General features: G+C 39.4%; 2 protein-coding genes across 3 annotated transcripts in view; one reads left to right on the forward strand and one right to left on the reverse strand.

The window, feature by feature from the left end:
• Positions 1–17316, forward strand: part of Asb17 (ankyrin repeat and SOCS box containing 17) — a 42915-nt gene extending 25599 nt beyond the window's left edge. The window contains exons 4-5 of the transcript XR_009379953.1: positions 13147–13245; positions 17150–17316. The gene's annotated coding sequence lies outside the window, so the exon portion shown is untranslated. The remainder of the gene's footprint in view (positions 1–13146; positions 13246–17149) is intronic.
• The window catches only part of Msh4 (mutS homolog 4), a 61267-nt gene that overhangs the window by 9455 nt on the left and 28310 nt on the right, over positions 1–23502 (reverse strand). For both annotated transcript variants that reach the window (XM_059266481.1, XM_059266482.1), the window contains exons 10-17: positions 21095–21159; positions 19782–19951; positions 17581–17717; positions 16096–16199; positions 14898–15022; positions 12465–12665; positions 2671–2789; positions 1236–1364 (exon numbers count right to left, since the gene is read on the reverse strand). In XM_059266481.1, coding sequence (XP_059122464.1) covers positions 1236–1364; positions 2671–2789; positions 12465–12665; positions 14898–15022; positions 16096–16199; positions 17581–17717; positions 19782–19951; positions 21095–21159 — 1050 coding nt within the window. The remainder of the gene's footprint in view (positions 1–1235; positions 1365–2670; positions 2790–12464; positions 12666–14897; positions 15023–16095; positions 16200–17580; positions 17718–19781; positions 19952–21094; positions 21160–23502) is intronic.

The following is a 23502-nucleotide window of genomic DNA, read 5'->3' on the forward strand; positions in this document are numbered from 1 at the left end:
CTACTCTTAGATATTGCAGAATATCACAGAAATGGGTACTATATCAGTTAGAGGTCTTGAAAGAATCATACTCACAGGGCCCATGTATGTGTGTGCGTGTGTGTGCTTATGCACATGTACTCATTACAAAGACTTGGTTCATGATCACAGAAGATAACAAGTTCTGTAACCAACAGTTGGTAAGCTAAAGACTCAGCGGAGCTATGAGGCAATTCTAGCTGAATGCCATCAGGCTTCAATTTGGAAATGGCATGCTAGAGCCTGAAGACAGCAAGAAACCCATCTTGTAGACTAACAGCAGCCAGAAGAGAGTTCCTCTAATGCTTGGGGGAGTCAGCCTCTGTGATCTGTTCAGGCCCTCAGCTTACTGGAGACCCATGCCCATCAGGGAAGGCTGTCTGCTCAGTCTGTGATTCAGCTGTTCACTTCTAGAAATACCCCACAGACATTCTCCAAATAACGTCTAACCAACCGTCCACCATTTGTGGCTAGACAGACTGACACATACACATACCCACTTCCTTTTTGTCTTGAGTATACACACATCTTGTTCACATGAGAAAATTTGGCTGACACTTGAAATTACCTAAAATATTGTGTATTGATATTAACATCACTTCTGACTTGTCACATAGTCTTATTTAAATTAGAATAGTTTCTCATTCTGTATAATGAATCATTGGGGAGCTCTTGTTTAAGATTTAAAAAAAACCTCCTTAGGGACATTTAAAGTACTTTAATTATGAGAATGTGTTTTTTACATTTCTCATATCTGTATATATTTTGAGTGATCATCTAAGAAATAATTTTCTAAATTAGCTTACTAATAGAGCAAAATTAATTTTTACATAATTTGTGAGAGCCTGTTTTCTTTAGGTAGGTAATGCATATTTCCTATGGCATTATATCAAGTGTTCAGTGCCATATTTTGTTCTGTGATGCCACTAACATTATTACATGTGGAAACAACTCTGAAAATACCTTCATATTTTGTTATCCAATTTGATTAAATTAAAGCCAACTGACTTTTGCATTATTTGTAGTCCTCAATTTTACTCCTTGTCTATATCATGTATACACAATAGTAATTATTTCTACTTTTAGTATAAATAAAACAAAAATGCAGTGTGCATTTTCTATCCAAAATTGTTTAAAAAGCTATTTGTGGGTGCTGATAAGATCCAGTCATATTACATATATGGGACACACCGTTTGGAATGAACAGGGAAGTATACCTTTATGCTCAGCAGATGCTCACAGACAGCGTAAGAAATTCCAATGCCTTCTTCTGTATTAGTGCCTCTACCAAGCTCATCAATTAATATGAGTGACTTGTCATTAGCATTATGCAGAATATATGCTATCTGGAAGACATAATTTTAATACTATTCACTGTAACCAAGCCAATGCCAATCTCCTAGAAAACAAGTGAAATCAGTCTATTAATAAATCTATCTGAAATGTATTTTAATAGAGAAATCCCACTGAGGAGAAAATAACACATTGCTTTTCTTTCAGAAAAATCTCATGACTAATAATTCCACCCAAATAACTCATATATAAAGACAGACATCTACATATGTATGAGACAACAACAGTATTATCTATAATACAGAGAAGCAAAGCAGTGAACTAAATGCTGAAATAAAACATAAAGATGGCCATTTCCTTCTCCACAAATGACCAATCACCATCATAAAATGTTGAAAACCAATTCAAAACTTATTTACTTCGAAACTTACTTGTATTTGCTAAAAATAAAACAAGATATTGAGAACAATACATTGATTTAACAAGTTTAAATCCATGACCAACAAACGAGACTTAAATTGATAGAAATCTTCCTCCCTGGAGAATATTAATCTCTTTCTAAAAATACAGAATTCCATTTCATCATATTATAGCATAGTAGCTTTTTATGGAACAAGGGTTCCATTCAAAAGACACACTTCCTGGTGGATAGTGGTGCACAGCTGTGATGCTAGTACCTGATAGGCAGAGGCAGGTGGATCTCTGTGAATTGGTGGCCAGCCTGGGAGGGTTATATATAGTGAAACCCTTTCTCACATAATAAATTAAAAATAAAGTAAAAGACATACCTTCATGTATGTAGAATATTGCTAGAATCCCCACAAGCATCATATACACAAAGCAACTGTATGTTTATTTGCCCCATCTTATATACACAGGCAGAAAGGAAATCTAATTGCATAGTGACCCATACATCCTACCTAAATGCAGATGTCCTCAGAACTCTGTTTACTTCTCTTAGTCTCAAACAGAGCTGGTGTTTGTCAGACCAGAAACAGAAAGGTGCACACTGGTGGGAAATGAGCACTCTCATTCTCCTTGTTTATAAAGACAAAGACAATGCATTTTAAAGCCTTCTAACACAATCATCTTTAATTTCAAAGTTCAGCCAAAGTAGAACAACCAGTTCTATGCAATGCAGCCACTGCCTTCTGAAAAGTCAGATATTCCACATAGAAACAGGTATGGCCACGTTAGCCTTCTAAAGCTGTACTTCCTGTGAAGCATTGGCTTCCACTCCACAAAGACACACTAGGAAGCTGTCTTTGACTGCCCTCTGGCTCTCAGGACCTAAAGTGCACCAGCAACTCTGGATGCCAGGACACTTCACACACTTTCAACCCAGGGAAGCTTTGTTACCTCTTTCATCTCTTTCATAAATGTCGATGAATTTGTTTCAATATCATCGTCAGTACTGATTCTTGTGAAAATCTGCTCAGCAATCCTAAAGGAGGCATATTCTGCTGGAACATAAGAACCTGTGAAATAAGAAGAGTACTGAAGTGTTTTAGAAACCAGATCCTACAACAACGTGCTTCTCAGCTCTAGGGTAGGACTGTGTGGTGCACAGAGTGACGTAGGTGGAGTTACAAAGCATGGCGTTGGCTTTCCTGCTCTCTGCATAAGCTAGTGCTTAAATTACCCCTTCTCATAGGGGAGACGGGCCTGCCATACAGTTATCTACAAACCCAAATGGGATAGATACTGTTTGATCTGATGCTCAACTCCATTGGAAAGAGATCACTTTAAACTTCTTAAATAATTAGGTTATATAGTTAACTGATAACATTCAAAAGAGAAACCTCAAAGGCATGCATGTGAAGCTCATAAATGAAATTCAAGGACATGTGGATCAGGGTCAAATTGATGAAAATCACTGTAACACACAAATAATGTGTGTCTCTACAAACATGAAGAAATGTGTGCAAAGCAGGACAATAAAACATACAACCAAAAAATGAGTTATGTCACCCATCCTTCTGCATTATGTGACATGAAAGTCATTCTAACATCCTAAGATAAATTAAGAATGTAGAATGGGAAATGTATCTCACAGAGCCCTGTGTAGAAAAAAATGATATAATGGAAGGAAGGTGTGGTGGTATTGTGTTCCCTGAAATATTGTGCACACTAATAAACTTATCTGGGGTCAGAGAACAGAACAGCCACAATATTAAACATAGAGGATAGGCAGTGGTAGCACATGCCTTTAATCCTAGCATTCCAGAGGCAGAGATCTACCTGGATCTCTGTGTTCAAGGATACAGTCAAACATGGTGCTCACGCCTTTAATCCCAGAAAGTGAGCCTTTAATCCCAAGGAGTGAGGGCATAAATCAGAAAGGTATATAAGGCATGAAGACCAGAAACTAGAAGCTTTTAGCTGGTTAAGCTTTTAGGCTTTGAGCAGCACAGTTCAGCTGAGATTCATTCTGGATGAGGACTCAGAAGCTTCCAGTCTGAGGAAACAGGATCAGCTGAGGAATTGGCAAGGTGAGGTGGCTGTGGCTTGTTCTGCTTCTTGATCTTTCAGCATTCACCCCAATACCTAGCTTTAGGTTTATTTTTAATAATAAGGCCATTTAATATTCATGCTACAGGAAGGAAAGCAAGTGAGATCACCACAGGATCTGGGTAAGAGAAGGGTAGAGAGCAGGGCCTGGCTGAGGAGTGAGACCACAGGGGAAAAGAGCAATCGTCAGGTGACTGGTCTATACTACAAGTGCTAACAGCACCAGCAGCCCGCTCTCTTCACACTAGGCATCTTCTATGCTTACCTCTGACTGACCAAGTGGCCCACTGAGATGGTTGTGGCTTTCCTCATTTTAGCAAAGAGAATATGGAAGTCAGGGTCACAAAGCTCTGAAGATGTAGCTCTTCCACACTGCCACATTTTAAAATTAGCTTAAAGGCAGACACTAGGAGCTGGAGAGACATCAGTACATAGGAGCACGTGTATGGGAACCTGAGTTTAAACGCCTTGCACCCAGGTGACAAGCTGGGGAACCTAGTGCTGCAGCTCCAACACTAGGGAGCAAAGACAAGCAGATCCTGGAAGCTCACTGGCTGGCCAGGCAAGTCCAAACAGAATTTCTGGTTCAATGAGAGGCCTTATTTCGAGACAAAAAAGGCAGAGCATGATAGAGGATGACATCCAACATCCATCCTCTAGCTTTCCCATGTGGTTGTGTACACCTACACACACACATGCATGGAACACACACACATACACACACATACACACACACACATGCATGGGGCACACACACAAACACACACACATGCATGGAGCACACACACACACACAAACATACATACATGCACAGAACACACACACACATGCAGGAAATACACACACACATGCATGGAGCACACATACATACACAGAGCAGGGACTATAAAACTAGAGCAGACTCTAATACTTTATACTCATATAATAAATAGTGCTGAAAGTAAATAATGAGGTGACAGCTAGAATTTGACTCAGAAGTATGTGGCATAAAACAAAATACAAACTATTCCCCCAAGATGTAGGAGCAACTTGCTTTGTTTCTGTTGTCTATAAAAGGTACTAGCTTAGGAAAGGACCTGGGTGTGAATCAGGGCACTGTCTCTCAGAGGCCAAGACCCTAGACAAATAACCCTCAGTGTTTATTTATTCACCTATAATTTGGAGGCAACAATAACACTTGTTAGACTTTGATGAGTATCAATCAGATAAGGAAGCTATGCTTTATGATAATAAACACAGGACAGAAGAAAGTGCCCAGAACAGTGAACTCAAGATTACCCACTGGGACAAGTATGGTAGCCTATAGCCAAGAACTGATCCTGGATGACTGTAGCCAACATTTGCATCCTGACCATTATTCAGACAATGAGCAAATATTCATTAAAGACCTACTCTGTGTCTAACTTCTACTGCTTGGGTGCAGGCCACACCAGACAGAAGAACAGGTGAGTGACCTGCCTGCCAGCTGAACTGCCTAACCCCTAAATTCTGTTCCCAAAGATCCATTGCCCATGCCCTCCCACCTCATCACCCTCCCCAAGGCCAGCCCCCTCTCCAACTCTGGAGGACTTCCACTGCTCACGTGCACACCAAATCAGTCAGAAGAACAGAGACCCCTTGCTGCACCAAAAGTCAAGCCAACCACCAGAAGGTCAGCCCCCAACTTGGACAGAGAGTCCCTACTAGATCAGAGGCCATGCCACTGTCCAGAAATCCAGGCTCCAAAGACCAGAAGACCAAAGAGCAAACAGCAACCATGAAACAAAACACCTATCCAATGAAGATGAACTTAGAAATCAGCACCTAGACCTATAATCATCTCAAACCCAGATGCCTAAATGCCAGTGTAAGAATATAATCAACAACAGGCAGAGCAGTATGGCACCACCAGAGCCCAGCTATCCTACGACAGCAAGACCTGAATATTCCAATGCAGCTGAAGCACAAGAAAATGACCTTAAAAACAACTTTATGAAGATGATAAGGTCCTTAAAGATAAAATGAAAAAAAAAACCTTAAAGAAATCAAGGATAAGCAACCAAAAAACTTGGAGAAAATCAAATCTCTAAAAGAATGCCAAGAAAGCCAAGAAAAAACAAACAGGTGAAGGAAAATATTGAAGACTTGAAAATCAAAAATAGAAGCAATAAAGAAAACATAAACTGAGGGAATTCTGGAAGTAGAAAAATCTGGGTAAGTGAAAATGAACTATAGACTCAAGTATCACCAAGAAAATACAAGAGATAGAAGAGAGAATCTCAGGCGGTGAAGATACAATAAAAGAAATAGATCCATCAGTCAAAGAAAATGTTAAATCTAGAAAAACTCCTAACACATAAAACATCCAGGAAATCTGGACATTATGAAAAGATGAAACCTAAGAATAATAGGAATAGAAGAAGGAAAAGAATCCCAGCTCAAAAATCCAGAAAATATATTTAACAAAATCATAGAAGAAACATTTCTTAACCTAAAGAAGGAGATGCCTATAAAGATACAATAAAATTAAAGAACACCAAATAGATTGGACCAGAAAAGAAAGTTCTTGACCCACATAATAATCAAAACACAAAAGATACAGAACAAAGAAAGATGATTAAAAATTGCAAGGGAAAAAGTCCAAGTAACATACAAAAGCAGACCTACTAGAATTACACCTGACTTCTCAATGGAGACTCTAAAAGCCAGAAGAGCCTGGACAGCTGTCTTTAAGACTGTAAGAGACCAAGGATGCCAGCCCAGAATACTATACCCAGAAAAACTTTCAATCACCATAGATGGAGAAAATAAGATATTTTATGACAAGGTCAAATTTAAACAATATCTATCCACAAATCCAGCCCTACAGAAAGAAAACTCCAACTCAAGGAAGTTAATTACACCTATAAAAACACTGGCAATAAATAATCTCACACCAGCAAAATCCAAACAAGGGAAACACACACACACTCACACACACACACACCATCACCACCACCACCACCACCACCACCACCACCAACAACAACAACAACAAAAAAATAACAGGAATTAACAATGACTGGTCATTAATATCTCTCAATATCAATGGACTCAATTCTTCAATAAAAAGGCACATGCTAACAGAGTGGATATGAAAACAGGATCCATCCTTCTGCTGCATAATAGAAACATACCTCAACATCAAAGATAGACACTACCTCAGAGTAAAAGGTTGGAAAAAGATTTTCCAAACAAATGGATCTAAGAAGCAAGCTGGTGTGGCTATTCTAAAATGTAACAAAAAAGACTTCAAACCAAAATTAAACAAAAGAGATGAAGAAGGACATTTCACATTCATCAAAGAAAAAATCCATCAAGATGATGTTTCAATTCTTAACATCTATGCCTCAGAAGCAAGGGCACCCACATTTGTAAAAGAAACATCACTAAAGCTTAAATCACACATTGAACCTCATACATTAACAGTGGGAAGCTTCAATACCTAACTCTCACCAATGGACAGGTTATCAAGACAAAAACGAAACAGAAAAATAATAGAGCTAATAGACATTATGAATCAAATGGACATTCAGATATCTACACAATATTTCACCCAAACACAAAAGAATATATCTTTTCAACACCTCATAGAATATTTTCCAAAACCGACCACATACTCAGTCACAAAGCAAGTCTCAAAAGATACAAGAAAACTGAAATAACTCCCTGTATCCTATCTGACCACCATGGATTAAAGTTGGATTTCAACAACAACAGAAACAACAGAAAGCCTACAAACTCATAGAAACTGAACAATTACATACTGAATGACTCCCAAGTCAAGGCGAAAATAAAAGAATGAAATATTTCCTAGAATTCAATGAAAACAAATGAGAATGTACAGCATACCCAAACTTATGGGACACAATGAAAGCAATGTGAAGAGGAAAGTTCATAGCACTAAGGGCCTTTATAAAGAAATTGGAGAGATCTCATAGTAGCAAATTAATAGCACACCTGAAAGCTCTAGAACAAAAAGAAGCAAACATACCCAAGAATAGATTCAATGCAATCTCCAATAAAATTCCAGCACAATTATTTACAGACCTTGAAAGAACAATGCTCAACTTCATATAAAAAAACAAGCCCAAAAACCAAACAAACAAACAAACCCAGGATAGCTAAAATAATCTTATACAACCAAAGAACTGGGGATATCACTATCCATGATTTCAAGCTGTACTACAGAGCTGTAATAAAGACCACCTGGTATTGGCATAAAAACAGTCACAATTAGCCAGGCGGTGGTGGCGCACGCCTTTAATCCCAGCACTCGGGAGGCAGAGCCAGGCAGATCTCTGTGAGTTCGAGGCCAGCCTGGGCTACCAAGTGAGTTCCAGGAAAGGAGCAAAGCTACACAGAGAAACCCTGTCTCGAAAAACCAAAAAAAAAAAAAAAAAAAAAAAACAGTCACAATGATCAGTGAAATTGAATCAATGACCCAGACATAAATCCACACACCTACGGACACTTGATTTTTGATAAGGAATCCAGAAATATACAATGGAGAAAAGAAAGCATCTTCAACAAATGGTGCTGATCTCACTGCATGTCAGCATGCAGAAGAATGCAAATCGATCCATATGTATCACCATGCACAAAACTTAAGTCCAAATGGATCAAAGACCTCAATATAAAACCAGATACACTGAACCTGACAGAAAAGAAATGAAGACTATCCTTGAATGCAGTGGCACAAGAGACAGAAGAGAACACCAATAGAGCACATACTAAGATCAACAGTTAATAAATGGAACCTCAGGGTTAGGAAAGGCTTCTGTAAGGAAAAAAAAAAAAACACTATCAATTGGACAAAATGGCAGTCTACAGAATGGGAAAAGATTTTTACCAACCCCCTACCTGACAGAGGGCTAATATCAAAAATATATAAAGAACTCAAGAAAGTAGACATCCACAAATTAAATAATCCAATTAAAAAATGGAGTACAGGGGTTAAGAGAGATAGCTCAGAGGTTAAGAGCACTGGCTGTTATTCCATAGGTCCTGAGTTCAATTCTCAGCAACCACATGGTGGCTTACAACCATCTACAATGAAATATGGTACCCTCTTCTGGTGTGCAGGCATATATGCAGGCAGAACAGTGTATACATAATAAATAAATCTTTAAAAATAAAACAAAAACAAAAAGACAGAAAAACTATTGTTAAAAAATGGGGATACAGATCTAAACACAATTCTCAACAGGAAATTCAAATGGCTGAGAAGCACTTAAGACAATGTTCATCATCCTCAGCCATCAGGGAAATGGAAATCAAAATGACTTTGAGATTCCATCTTAGACCTGTCAGAATGGCTAAGATCAAAACACAAGTGACACTTCATGCTGGTGAGGCTGTGGAGCAAGGGGAACACTCCTCCACTGTTGGTGGGAGTGCAAACTTACACAGCCATTGTGGAAATCACCGTGGCAGTTCCTCAGAATATTGGGAATCAATCTACCTCAAGACCCAGCTATACCACTCTTGGGCATATACCCAAAGGAAGCTTCATCCTATCACAAGGACACTTGCTCAACTATGTTCACAGTAGATTTACTCATAATAGTCAGAAACTGGAAACAACCTAAATGCCCCTCAACTGAAGAATGGACAAAGATAATATGGTACATGTACACAACGGAGTATTACTCAACTGTTAAAAACAAAGACATCATGAAATTTCAGGCAAATGGATAGAACTTGAAAAAAGTCATCCTGAATGAAATAACCCAGACCCAGAAAGACAAACATGGTGTGTACTCACTTATAAGTGGATACTAGATGTAAAGTAAAAGATAGTCATGCTACAGTCCACAGACCCAGAGTGGCTAAGTAACAAGAAAGGCTTAAGGAGGGACTCAAGGATCTCCCTGATAAGGAAAAACAGAATAGATTTCATGAGTGGACTAGGGTTGGGAAGGGTTGGAAACAGGAGGGATCAAGTGGTAGGGGAGAAAATGCTGGGAAAAACGACTGGAATTGGGGGCTGTTTTGGGGTGAGGTGGAAACCTGGTGCAATGGAAACTCCATGGACTCTATGAGAGTATCCCTAGCAAAGACTCCTAGTAATGGGTGACATGGAGCCTGAACTGGCCATCTGCAACCAGGCAAGGCCTCAAATGGAGGAAATAGGATACCAATCCAGCCACAAAACCTAGACCTAAAATTTGTCCTGTCTGCAGGGTGTTCTGGGACTGAAGCCTAGCAGAATCCTCATCAAAGAAACCAGAGAGACTTCATCCAGCAGATGGAAGCAGACGCAGAGTCCCACAGCCAAACATTAGGCAGTGTTCAGGGAGTCCTGCAGAGGAGGGGGAAGAAGGATCAGAGGAACTAGAGGGGTCAGAGACACCATGAAAACATGGCCCACAGAATCAACTGACCGGGACTCATGGGGGCTCAAAGAGGTCAGGGAGCCTATAGGGGTCTGACCTAGGTTCTTTGTATATATGTTACATATATGTTACAGCTGAGTAGCTTGGTGTTCTTGTGGAACTCCTAACAGTGGGAGCACAGGTGATCACTGACCCTTTTCCTCCTACTAGGTTGCCTCGTCCAGCTTTGATGTGATGGTATGTAACTGGTCTTACTGTAGCTGTTTGGTTGGTGTCCCTGGGAGGCCTGCTCTTTGCTGAGGGAAGACAGGAGAGTGGCTTTGGGATGGGGAGCAGGTTGGGGGGAAAGGAGAGAGGAAAAATTGCAGTTGGGATGTAATATGTGAGAGAAGAATAAAAAAGAAGACCTACTATGTGTTCAAATGGAAATAACAAATATAAGAGAAATGGGCCTTTCTCAGACAAAAACAAAAAACAAAACAAAACCTCACTTATCTATTAAAAACAACTCTTATGAGTTTTCTGAAAGAGTAAAGTTCCATTTAAGCCAAAGGGCCATATAGAGAATACAGCATACACTATTAGCTGGCATATATTTATATTATCCATTCTCTCAACCTCCACTACAAAGGTTCTCACAATCTCCCACCTACATGACTACAGGAGCTCCTGGCCAACACCCTGCCTCTGCTCTGGCTCTCATCTACAGCTAATAAGGTGGCATTCTTAATCCAGGTCTACCCATGTATCTCTGCCTCAATGTCTCCAGCAGCTCCTAATGTGCTGGGTAAGCAAGGCAAAGGGCTAGGAGGCCTCTGAAGTCTGCAGTTCTTAGGGCGCACGATACTGCTTCCCATCTGTGCTTTTGTACAGGCACTGACCTCTGTCTGGAGAGTCTTCTTTCTTATCTATAGCATTATCTGAGTCTTCACAGCACTTCTCAGGAGTAACTACCATTAATATAACCATTTGCAAATGAGAAAAAGAAGACTTAAGAGTGACATAATTTGTGTAAGACTGCATGGTCTCCACACTAGCTCACATGCCTTTAAGCTTCAGTTTACTTTGACTCAGGCCTGATGAAACACACACATATATACTTAGACATATCTCAAGTTCAAGATGGACAGTGATGAAAAATAAAATAATTGCCCTCAGACAGTTGAACAACTAGTGTTAAGACGACAAGATCATTCTGTGATACATACAAGAACCAAATCAGGGCTAGTGCATACAAATCAGGCAAAGCCATGTTTGAATTCAGTGGAGTGAATCTTCTCTTCTTCTTCTTCTTCTTCTTCTTCTTCTTCTTCTTCTTCTTCTTCTTCTTCTTCTTCTTCTTCTTCTTCTCCTTCTCCTTCTCCTTCTCTCTCTCCCTCTCCCTCTCCCTCTCTCAATTCTTTAAGACAGGGTCTCTTATAGCCCCAGTGGGATTCAAGCTAAATCTGTAGGTGAGGGTGCCCATGACCTTCTTATTCCCCTACCTCTCACCTCCCCAGTGTTGGCTTCTGATGTCTGGAGGTCAGTTCTCAGGAAAGCCAGTTACCAGACATAGGAGTTATGCTAGGCCTGCACATGAAGACATACGTAACAGTGCTGGAGCAGTGACAGATATTTACACACATGGACAGACAGAAAGACAGACTCTACCTATCTATCTATCTATCTATCTATCTATCTATCTATCTATCTCTATCAATTGTTGTGGGTAGGTACCACTCAAGTTAGGGGTAAAGTTTCTATGCCCAATGCTGTAATGTTTGGAAAATGCCCCTTGGTCACTAAAGACATCAGCTTATCCTAGTCAGGATTTGGTGTCTTGGTTACTTTTCTATTGCCATGAAAAACACCATGACCAGGGCAGTTTATAGAAGAAAGAGTTCACAGTGGCTTACAGTTCCAGAGGGTGAGTCTATGACCATCATGGTAAGGAGCATGGCAGCAGGCCAGCACGGTGCTGGAGTAGGAGCTGAGACCTTCTGTCAAACCCTTACGTTGGTGGCAGAGAGAGAACTAACTGGGAAAGGCATAGGCTTCTGAAACCTCAAAGTCCACCCCCAGTGACCCCTGCAACAAAGTCACATTTCCTAATTCTTCCTAAACGGCTCCACCAACTGGAGACCACACATTCAAATATACATATGAGCCTAGGGCTGGAGAGATGGCTCAGCTGCTAAAGGCTAGCTTCTAGGATAGCTTCTGCAACCAAATAGATGAACCTATGGGGTTCATTCTTGCTCAAACCACCACAATCGGTAGTAACCATAAAGGAAAAGTGTAACTTACCAATCTGGGCCATGATCTGACAAAGTGCAATCTGTTTTAAATACGTGGATTTTCCACTCATATTCGGTCCAGTTATGATCAGAACATTACTCCCTTCTGTAATATATGTATTGTTTGCAACAGGTTTCTCTGCAGATATTTTTTCAAGAATGGGATGCCATCCTTGTTTGATTGCTAAAGTGTCAGTAAACTCTGGTCGAACTGAAGAAAAAAAGAAGTGTTTTAAAAGCTGAGTACATTTATATTTACATACCTTGTGGTGCATACATATGGGCTGACCTTAGTAATTTCATGAAGCCAATTTGAGACAATAAGTTACTATATTATCCCAAACACACTCTTAAATCTTTAATTGTAATGGGTATTCTCATTATTTCAATTTGTACCCAGAGAACTCTAGAATGTAGTTCCTTTTCACTACCCTGGGTTCCTAAACAGCTTATAAAAATTTCACATTTGTAAAGATAAAAAGAACCACATGGCCATTGATAATACTTTTCCTACAGTGAAAGTTTACCTAGTGCACCCTACACAGTGCTTCTCTAGCAGACTTAATGTCCGAAGTGAAGTTAACTAAATGGTAAAGCCAAACACAGAAAAATTTCTTTCCTACACCCTTTGAAAAATATGTCTAAAAATCAATTTTTGGAAAACCAAGTACTAAATATCTGTTGGTTCACAGAAAGATCTCTAAAGGTACCATCTGAAGGGGGAACTAAAATACTGCATACTGAGAAATGGACTGCATGGAAAAACTTCAAAACATTCATCACAAATTAAGGTTGGTCCAGAAAAGTTAAAGGTATTTAAAAAAAACTACTATAATTTTGGAATTTAGATATGATATTTCTCAAACTAAAATAGAGCAAAATGTTGCTCAATAATTAATAAAACTACTATTAGAATAGCAAATCCTGGGCTGGGGACATGGCTCAGTTGGTAGAGTGCTTGCTTACCATGCCCCACATCTGGTGTTCCATGCCAGCACTGCATAAATTGGACATTGTGTTGTGTGTGTAAGGCAGAGCAGATCTGAGGATAAAGGTCATCTGCACTTACTAACTCAAGTTTGAGATCAGTCTGGAATACATGAGACATGGTTCCCACAGGACCATCCCCCCCCCCCCCCGCCACCACCACCACACACACAAAAAATAACACTATAGTGGATCCCAAGGTAAAGTTTTGATCCTAAAGAAAATATGAAAGAATAAATATTTCAGTCTAAAGACAGCAGTGAAAAGTTCACATTGATTATTTTTATAGTCATTTGTTATTGTTATCATCTGGTATTATTTATTAATATTTAAGTTTAGGGATTTAGCAATATAAAACAAATTAATGTAATGGTGCTGAAGAGATTGCTCAGTGGCTAAGTACACTTTCTACTTTTACAGGAGGCCTGGGTTCAGTTCCCAGCACCCACATGGTGGCTCACAACCATCCATAACTCCAGTTACATGGGATCTGATCCTCTCTTCTTGGCTCCAAAGACACTGCACAGAAGTGGTGCCTACACATACATTCAGGCACTTATGCATACACATAAAACAAAAATTATCTTTAAAAATTAATTAATCAATCAATGTAACAAATCAGAAATGTTGCTAATTTTAATTACAAATGTTAATTTTAATGTTATTATATCTGCAGTTATTCAGCCATAATTACCACACACTAATCCTAGGTATTTGCATGCTGGTGCGATACTGACTGACAGATTGTGTAAAGAACTTTAGGGGCTAGCTCTCCTGAAGTGGTGGTGTAACACTGGAAAGGACTGCCCGTTTGTGTACAGACTTGGGATATGAACATACACAGCACAGGTCCTGTCTTAGTGCACATGTGAGCCCCAGAGCCGAGAGAACTCACAGCGTGGAGATGCTCTGTCTGTTAGTATCCAGTGCACTGCTTCTAATGAGTATTCAGATTAGAACTTGGATCATGGCCATTTCACCAAGGAGACAGCTTGGCAGTCTTTCTTATTTGGAAAATTTTTAAAAATTCCTTCAGCTTTGTTCTTTTTGACTTGACAATTTTTAATGAATATTATTTGAATTTAACTTTTTAAAAATGTTTTGAAGATTTTTATTGTAATTATGTGTTTGTGTGTCTGTGTCTGGGTATGTGCATGTGAGCACAGTCTCTGAGGTGGCCAGAAGGTGTCAGCCATGAAGCTAGAGTTAGAAGCAGTGGCTGGTGCTGGGAATAAAGCCCAGGTGCTCAGTAAGAGCAGTGCACACTCAGTCACTGAGCCATCTATCCAGCCCTACGAAGTTTCAAGGTTCATTTCACTATCTCCATTCTGTGTGTTAGTTAGGGTCATAGACAAGAAACTATTTCAAGTAAAATATTCACAACTCTTATATGAAATTGAATAAGATACAAGTTTCAGTATGCCACATGTTTTTCTTTCCAAAGAAAGTGACTCACCATAGTCAGAAAGGGTACAGGCATGAGCAAAAGACAGCAGCATATCCAGCATTGACACAGTGTCAGAGAGCTTGTATAAGCAATGAATGTACTCATAAATCTCACTAAGCAGCTTGCACACTATCCTGAAAGCACATGTTGGACAAGACATGATGATGCTTTTCAAAAGAAGATACACAGGTTTTAATTGCATGAGAAAAATAATATTCACAGTTGAGTTGTACACTACACAAAAAGTCTATTGTTTGGTTGTCTCATTTTAGAAAAAATGAGGCTATTGATGCCTCAGCTTAAGGTCACATCTATCAGGTAAAAATAATCATCTTCTTCTATATTTTATATTCATTGTTGAATTGACAGCCTCATTAAATATAAGCAAAATATACATTTTCAATAAAATGTTACATTAAAGGAAGCATAAAATACTGCATACAGATCTAATCAAGTGCTCAGACACAAAAACACAGATATACATATAGACATATACACAGAGACATAAAAAAGAAACACACAGAAAGAAACAAACACATGGGGGGCAGAAACCCAGATACACAAAGAAACACAAATACATACACACAAATACAAACATATACAGATGCACAAATCATGTTCAAATCATGTCATTATTTAGGTTTTCATGAGCAGGGTTATAATGTAACACACTCCAGGGATTTTTTTCCCCTTTCAAGGATGAATGTGTACCCAAAATTTACATTATATTAATAGTATCTGAGGTCCAGGACTTGAAACTGTTTAACTTACTCTTTCCCCTCTGTCTTGGCCTTCCAACTCCAAATGCCCTGTTTCTCCTAACTCCAAAGCTACTGTTCCATGAGAAGGAAAAGGGCTGGCCCCATTATGATGCTGTCTTAGAAATACCAGAGTGTGAGAAGTCAAGGCTCTCTGACCACAGTAAAGAAGAAGCTAAATTAAGCCCAAGATAAGCCCATAGTACGTGAGGTCTACACCATGGTGCCGTGCATAGGCAGAAGCACTGGGAGTACAGCTAAGTCTTCCATCAGATGTCCCTTCACCCTCTCCATGAGGCTCATTCATTCTCAACATGACGGCAGACTTTCTTTTCTAACATTCAAAACTGAACTGTCTGTAATCAGACAGAGTCGATTAATTAAATCTATTATAGTTCCTCAAATTAAACCAATTTAATTCAGTATTAAAATACTTCAGATGCTCTTACATGTAAGTCATGTGATAGATTTCTCGCAAAGACTCCTGGCATCTTTCATTCATTTTAATTAAATCTGCTGATGTAAAGCTATATGAGTTTTTCACTTTAGAAATCTGCAGGAAGTTAAAAGCAAATGTCAAGATATGTATATATGCATGTGAGATAAAACATACAGTTCATAGGACAGAAAGATAGGTTTTGAGGTTAAGCACTTTAATTTCTGAGATAAAATATCACAAAGAAAGTTCTAAATAATATCTGTGAAAAATAAAAGCAAGATTACATCAAGGATAAAGCGAGGTATTTTTACTCAATCTCTCCAGCATAACTGGTTGGTAAGTTCTGCAATGGCCCTGCAGAAAGGTCAGAAGACTACATCTCAGCAGCAGGTAACATGCATGATGGACAGGGAGACCCTGTGGCCCTCCTTCTGTCTCTGACTCCCCTTAGTCCTTGTCCTCTACCTGAACCTCAGTCTCTAGTTCCACAACCACCTTGTCTAGTCCTCACTGCCATAAGACAGAGTTCATATGTACTGTTAGTGTACACATGTATCTGTCAATGAACATAAACACAATGTTGTGGAAGGCAAGATAAACTGAGGACTCTGAGGAAGAAGGGCAGAATTGAGGCAGAAGTCAGCCAGCCACCCAAGAACCAAGATGCCAGAGAACTTGTAGGCCACAGGCCACATGGCGATGTACAGAATAATAGAAATAGGTTAAATGCAAGAGCTAGCTAGTAATAAGCCTGAGCCATTGGCCAAACGTTTATAATTAATACAAGTCTTTGTGTGGTAATTTGGGAAGCAACATCCAGGTATAATCAGGCAGATGGGACAGAAAGCTCCGCCTCCACCTATAGACATATGTACATATAAACAAATCTGAACACTAAATTGTTTGTTTTTCTACTCCTGAGAAGCATAAAAAACAAAACATTAAAAATGACGATACTGCTCCAAAATGGCTATAGTAGAGGAGTGGATATGTGCACAGGAAAAAGCACTACATGGTTCACAGGACTAAAACACTACATTAAACAAACATATTTCCTTCTGCAGAAATTCTCAGATCTTCAGTAGGAAAATGCACCTGGAAAACTATGTGAAACAAAGGTAGGTAAGGTGGTTCAGCAGGTGAAGAGCTATGGCCAAGCCTAGAGACCGGAATTCAATCCCTGGGACCTACATGGTGGAAGGAGAGGACTGATTCCCCCAAGATGTCCTCTGACCTCCAAGTGTACACACACACAAAACAATGAAGTTAAAAACATTTAAACAAAAGGTAGTCAGTATTTTCTAAATTCTTTTGTCAAAAACACCTTTTGACTTTGTTTTTTAATTTGCCTTTTGCCTCCTTTGGCTGTCCCCTCACGCCTGTCTACTGTGCTTGGTGTGGCTGGTCAACAAGCACAGTACAGAAGCCATGCACCAAGCAGAAATTCAAGAGTGCTGCAAAGTCTACCCCCATGCAGTCCCATAAAACCAGGAACCTTGATAAACTCTGGGGGAAGCTGGTCACTGGAGAGCGCGGCACAGTCTGTAGTCATCTGGATGAAAAAGCCCCTCGAAGAGCTGAAGCTGGTCCGTAATGGAAGACTGTACTTCTCCGAAAGCTGTGATATCATTCCTAGAGCCCAGAACAGGAAAAAAACCAAGCATTTCCTGGTGGGAATTTCTGTGTAGTTGTAGGCTTTTTACTTATTATTTTGTACGCAAACAAGAAGCTCTTTTTAGTTTTTGTAAACAGTAAAAAAAAAAAAAAAAAAAAAAATTTAGCAGGTGGCGGTGGCACACAACTTTAATCCCAGCACTCTGGACGCAGAGCCAGGCCTCTGTGAGTTCGAGGCCAGTCTGGTCTACAGAGCGAGATGCAGGACAGGCACCAAAACTACACAGAGAAACCCTGTCTCGAAAAACAAAACAAAACAAAAAAATTTAATGTCCAAAAAATGTGGGTAAGTATCCTTTAAAAAGATAATTCTCTGGCTGGGCATGGTGGCACATACCTTTAATCTCAGCACCTGGGAGGCAGAGACAGGCAGATCTCTGTGAGTTCCAGGCCAGCCAGGGCTGTTACACAGAGAAACTTTGTCTCGAAACCCACCCCCCCCCCAAAAAGAAGATATTCTCTGGTGTGTATTTTTAAAAGAAAATATATTGTAAAACTTAAAACAAGAACAAAAATTGCATTTTTCTCTGAAAATTAGGAATATTAGAGTTCTGATGTGTTATTCATTCAAGTTTTTAGTAAAACAGAAGTTACATCAATTGCTGCAACTTCAATTTTACCCGAGTATCCCCAGAAGGAAAGATAGCAGATAATTTGAAAAGTAATTCTAATCTCTCTGTCAGCCCCACAAACTAGAGTCCTAAGTCTGTGTCTCCACTTGAGCACTTGATCTTGAACGTTCCTGTAAAACACCAACACATATTCCGAGATTAGCTTCTCCTCCTGGCTTTCCTGCTTTCTCAGTGGTCTCACCATTTGGGGATGGAAATTTCACTTAGCACTGGAAGCCACATTTACATTTACCAAGCCATGTCTGCTTACTAATTAGTAACTTTGTTAATTAGTGACAATTCTTCCTTTAACTTTGTGTCTTAGTTAGGGTTCCTTTTGCAATGATAAAACACCATGACCAAATTCAAGGTCACAGCCCATCACTGAAGGAAGTCAGGGCAGGAACCTAGAGGTGGGAACTGTGCAGAGACCATGGAGGTCTTGCTGGCTTGCTCAGTTTGTTTTCTTAGACACCCAGGACCACCTGCTATCCACAGCAAGCTGGACTCTCCCTCATCAAATCATCAACCAAGAAAATGGATAAGGACATTTTATTCATGTTCTCTCTTCCCAGTGGCTCTAGCCTGTGTGGAGCTGACATAAAACCAGCCAGCACACTTGGCATTCTTACCTCACACTGACTTCTATCATATTTCACTATCATTTCCAGATACAGGTCAGTGTTCACAGGTTATAGGAGCCCAGGGAACATGTTGAATGATCAGTAGCCCTTTCAGACCCTAAATCTCTGATGACATCGGTGCCACTCTCTGCTGAGGCATCTTAGTGTCAACACTCTTCATCCTTCAAAGAACTGCCCATGTGCATGAGGTCACTCTAACACTTCAACATCATCATTCTTTTGTTTTCTTTTGAGACAGGATCTTATTATGTAGACCAGGCTGGCCTGGAACTGGGGACCAGGCTGGTCTCAAACTCTTTTAAATTTTTTTTTTTTTTTTTTTTTTTTTTTTTTTTTTTTTTTTTGGTTTTTTGAGACAGGGTTTCTCTGTGTAGCTTTGCGCCTTTCCTGGGACTCACTTGGTAACCCAGGCTGGCCTCGAACTCACAAAGATCCGCCTGCCTCTGCCTCCCGAGTGCTGGGATTAAAGGCGTGCGCCACCACCGCCCGGCTTGGTCTCAAACTCTTAAAGATCTGTTTCCTCTACCTCTTGAGTTCTGGGATTAAAGGTGTGTGCCACCAAGCCTTGTGACATCATTGTTTTTTAAAGGAGGCTTCTTAAAGAGCAGTGTGTGTGTGTGTGTGTGTGTGTGTGTGTGTGTGTGTGTGTAGTAATATTTTATATATATAGATCACAGAGAAAGAGCTAGTTTCTACTACCAGTAAAAAAGTAAAGCACAAGATAAAATATTATATTAGTGAAAGCCATGAAAACATGCTGGAATTACCTGCTATGTCATCCACTATCTCTGTATATGTCCTCCTAGCTATGTCTAGGAATTCACTGATGTTCGAGCGTACTGCATAGCACTTTTGAGTGCGCATGTTCAGGCAGCCTTTCATGTACCTTGCATCATCGTTTATCACAGTTTTAATCTTTTCAAGTATTAGTCCAAACCTAGCATTAAGATAAAACAGAAGCAGGTAATAAGCAAACAGCTACTTCCACAGTAGCTGTTTAAAGAGAGCAAACCTTGGTTGAGGGTTATTTTACAATAATTAATGTTTTTATTTATCTAGGTTAGGGCTATCACTGACTCAACTTAAAATGATTTTGCAGTCAGGATTATTGAAAAATAGCATGAGACTACCAAATAAAACTCTAAAATTTGCTGATGGGAACATCTCCCAGATCACACACCAGCACTATGGCCGGGAGTACAACCTGAGCCCCAAAGAAATGACATATATTCTGACTGCATGTTCCTTCACTCTGTATGCATGTGGGTCACATAGCAAGAGCTGCATGAGGCCCAGGGATCCAATAAACATGCCCCCCTCGGGAAGGGAGATGTGACTGAGCATTTGATGCGGGACACTGGAACAGAAGCCTGTCACCACTAGTTACCAAGCACAGTAATTATTACACAAGCCACAGTCTTGGTGATACCTACTTTCCTAACTTTCCAGCTATTCTGTTCTTGAATGTCACATTTAACTAAGCTGCTTTGATTATCAAGTTCAGCTTGTGGTACCACATGAGATGCAAATCCTCACGCAACAAGGCAACTATTGAGCCTGATAACCTGTTTGGTCAAGAACCAAGGTGCTATTGCTAATAATTTAACAATATTAATTGTTTTTAGAACTTGTTCTACATTCCTATCTATTGGGATTCTTTTTTCCTTTATTAGGCCTTCCATGATTTAACGAAAAAGGATATTTTTTGATACTGGCAAGTGTCCCCATTGAGAATGGCTAAAAAGGAAACACTGACCTAAAAACAGCCACTGTGTTGTTAACCTATTATTGTACTTGCAGGATTAATATGTAATTGATACTTGATGGATACTTGGAAGAAACCTTAGTAATTATTTTTGAGACAGGGTCTCACTATGCAGCCCCAGTTTGCTTGGAACTTGTGATGTAGACGAGACTGGCCTTGAACTTACAGAGATCTGCCTGCCTTTGCTTCCTGAGTGCTAGGATTAAACTCATGTACCACCACACCCAGATCAAGTAATTTTTCTATAGAAGGCACAATTGTTAAAATCAGTTATGATCTGGAAGAAAAGTATAATCTCTTAACAGGTGACAGAACCTCTTGTCTTCCAAGGAGCCGTAGTAAGCTCTTAGCAAAGGTGTGCTACAGTTCTTCAAGGTGCCCTGTTAAAACAAAGTCAGCAGTTAGCAAGCTGTGGCACTATTCAGATCCGACACATTCCATCTAACACTTGGTCAGATGCTGTTGTTCCATGTTCTCATCTTTATTCTCATGAGAAGACTTCAGACATGTATGAAGTTGCAGCTAGACTGCAGCTTTCCAGGGGAAAAGCACATGGGAAATAAAGTCATCACCGTTTCAAGGTGATGGCTTCTGGGTTTTGTCTCCTAAATAACACCTACCTTCTTACAGCAGCAGGCATTTAAACAGCCACTGCTGTACAACTAAAGTTACCCTACAGATAACTTCAATATTTGGGTTTATAAATTTATAAATACAGCAATTTCTCCTTTCCCATACAGCAAAAATGGGATTAAGAATTTTCTTTTGTTAATGGGAACTGTAAATGCTCACCAACTGAACAGGGCAAACAGGGAGAATAAACCAGTTACTTTCACTGGCCATTTCAATTTGGGGAGAGATGATGGCTATAATTTGAGTTGCTTCTGAATGGACAAATAGTATGTTATGCTAGTAAAACTAAAGAGTCCACAGGAGCATTAAAACATTCAATCACTTATAATTCAATTTCCTTTCCAAAGGTTATATACTCTAAATATTATGGTACATTTGCTGTCTTCATCTGAAATTTAAAAATTATATAATTGTATGTTCCCTTTGCCCTCAGTACTACATCATGAACATCAGAAACTTTTCATAGCAATGTTTTAGTTTTGTGTGTATCTGTGTGGGCATGTGCACATGACAGCACATGTATGGAGGTCAGAAGACAACACGCAGGAGTTAGTTCTTGCCTTCCACCATGTGAGTCTTAGGAATCAAACTAGGTTGTCAGGCTTGGTAGCAAGTATTTAACTCACTGAGCCATCTTGTTAGCCCAAAAGGAATTTCTTAAATTTCCAATATTCCACCTTTGAATTCTAATTACTAGAGTTCCTTTAATTACTATAGCTCTTCTTCAAACACTTTCTCACTAATGTGAATGAGCTACAATGGATGCAATGTCTTTTCAACAGATTCCTAGAACTAGCATTATAATATCAAAAGGTGAATGCTACAGGGGGGGGAGGGGTAGTTCAGTGTGCTTAGCATGTGCAAGTCCCCTGGTTCAATCCCTAGCACATCCTCCCAAAATAAGATGCACACTCTGAGCATCTCCTTTAAAATAAGTGCAGTTTGCCTTCCAACTAGCTGTTTGAGAAGTTGTCTGTCTCACTGATTTCTCCTTTCTACAAAATTATAATATCATAAAGCTAAGAAACTTTTCCACTTTAAACAAATAGTACTTGTCAAACTGGACAGCTGCAGGTAGAAGAATACAAATAGATGCAATATTCATTACCCAGCACAAAACTAAACTCCAAATGGATCAAGGGCCTCAACATAAGGCCAAATAAACTGAATCCGTTAGAAGAAAAAGTGAGGAATAGTCTTGAACTTGAACTCACTGGCACAGGACTTCTGAACAAAACACAAATAGCACAGGCACTAAGACCAACAATTAATATTAATTAATTAGCTAGTTAATTAATGGGACCTCATGAAACTGAAAAACTTCTGTACAGTAAAGGACACCATGATTTGAACAAAATGGCAGCCTACAGAACTGGAAAAGATTTTTGCCAACTACACATCTGATAGAATTAATATCCAAAATATATAAAGAACTCAAAAAACCTGGGCATCAAAAAACAAATAACCCAACTGAAAAATGAGGTACAGAACTTTTTGAGAGTTCTCAAAAGATGAAACACGAATGGCTGAGAAACACTGAAAGAAACATTCACTATCCTTAGTCATCAGGGAAACTCAAAACTACTTTGAGATTTCATCTTACAGCAGTCAGAATGGCCAAGATCAGTAAAACAAATGGCAGCACATGCTGGTGAAGATGTGGAATAAGGGGAACACATACCCATTGCACAACCACTGTGGAAATCAGTTCCATGGAAGTTCCTCCAGAAGCTGGGACTAGATCTACCTCAAAATCCAGCTGTATCACTCTTGGGCATACAACTAAAAGACTCTACATCCTACGCAGAGATACTTGCTCATCCATTTTCATTGCTGTTCTATTCATAGTAATTAGAAAGTGGAAACAGCCTAGATGTCCATCAAATGATGGATGGATAATAAAAATATGGTACATTTACACATGGAATATTATTCGGCTATTAAGAAAAATAAAATAGGCAGGCAAATGGATGAATCTGGAAAAAAATTATCCTGAGTGAAGTAACCCAGACTCAAAAAGACAAATATTGTATGTTTTCTCTTCTATGTGGATGTCAGCTTTCAAGCTATCAATACGTACACAACAATCC

The sequence above is a fragment of the Peromyscus eremicus genome, chromosome 6 (assembly GCF_949786415.1).
Source record: "Peromyscus eremicus chromosome 6, PerEre_H2_v1, whole genome shotgun sequence".
In the NCBI taxonomy this organism is placed as follows: Eukaryota; Metazoa; Chordata; class Mammalia; order Rodentia; family Cricetidae; genus Peromyscus; species Peromyscus eremicus.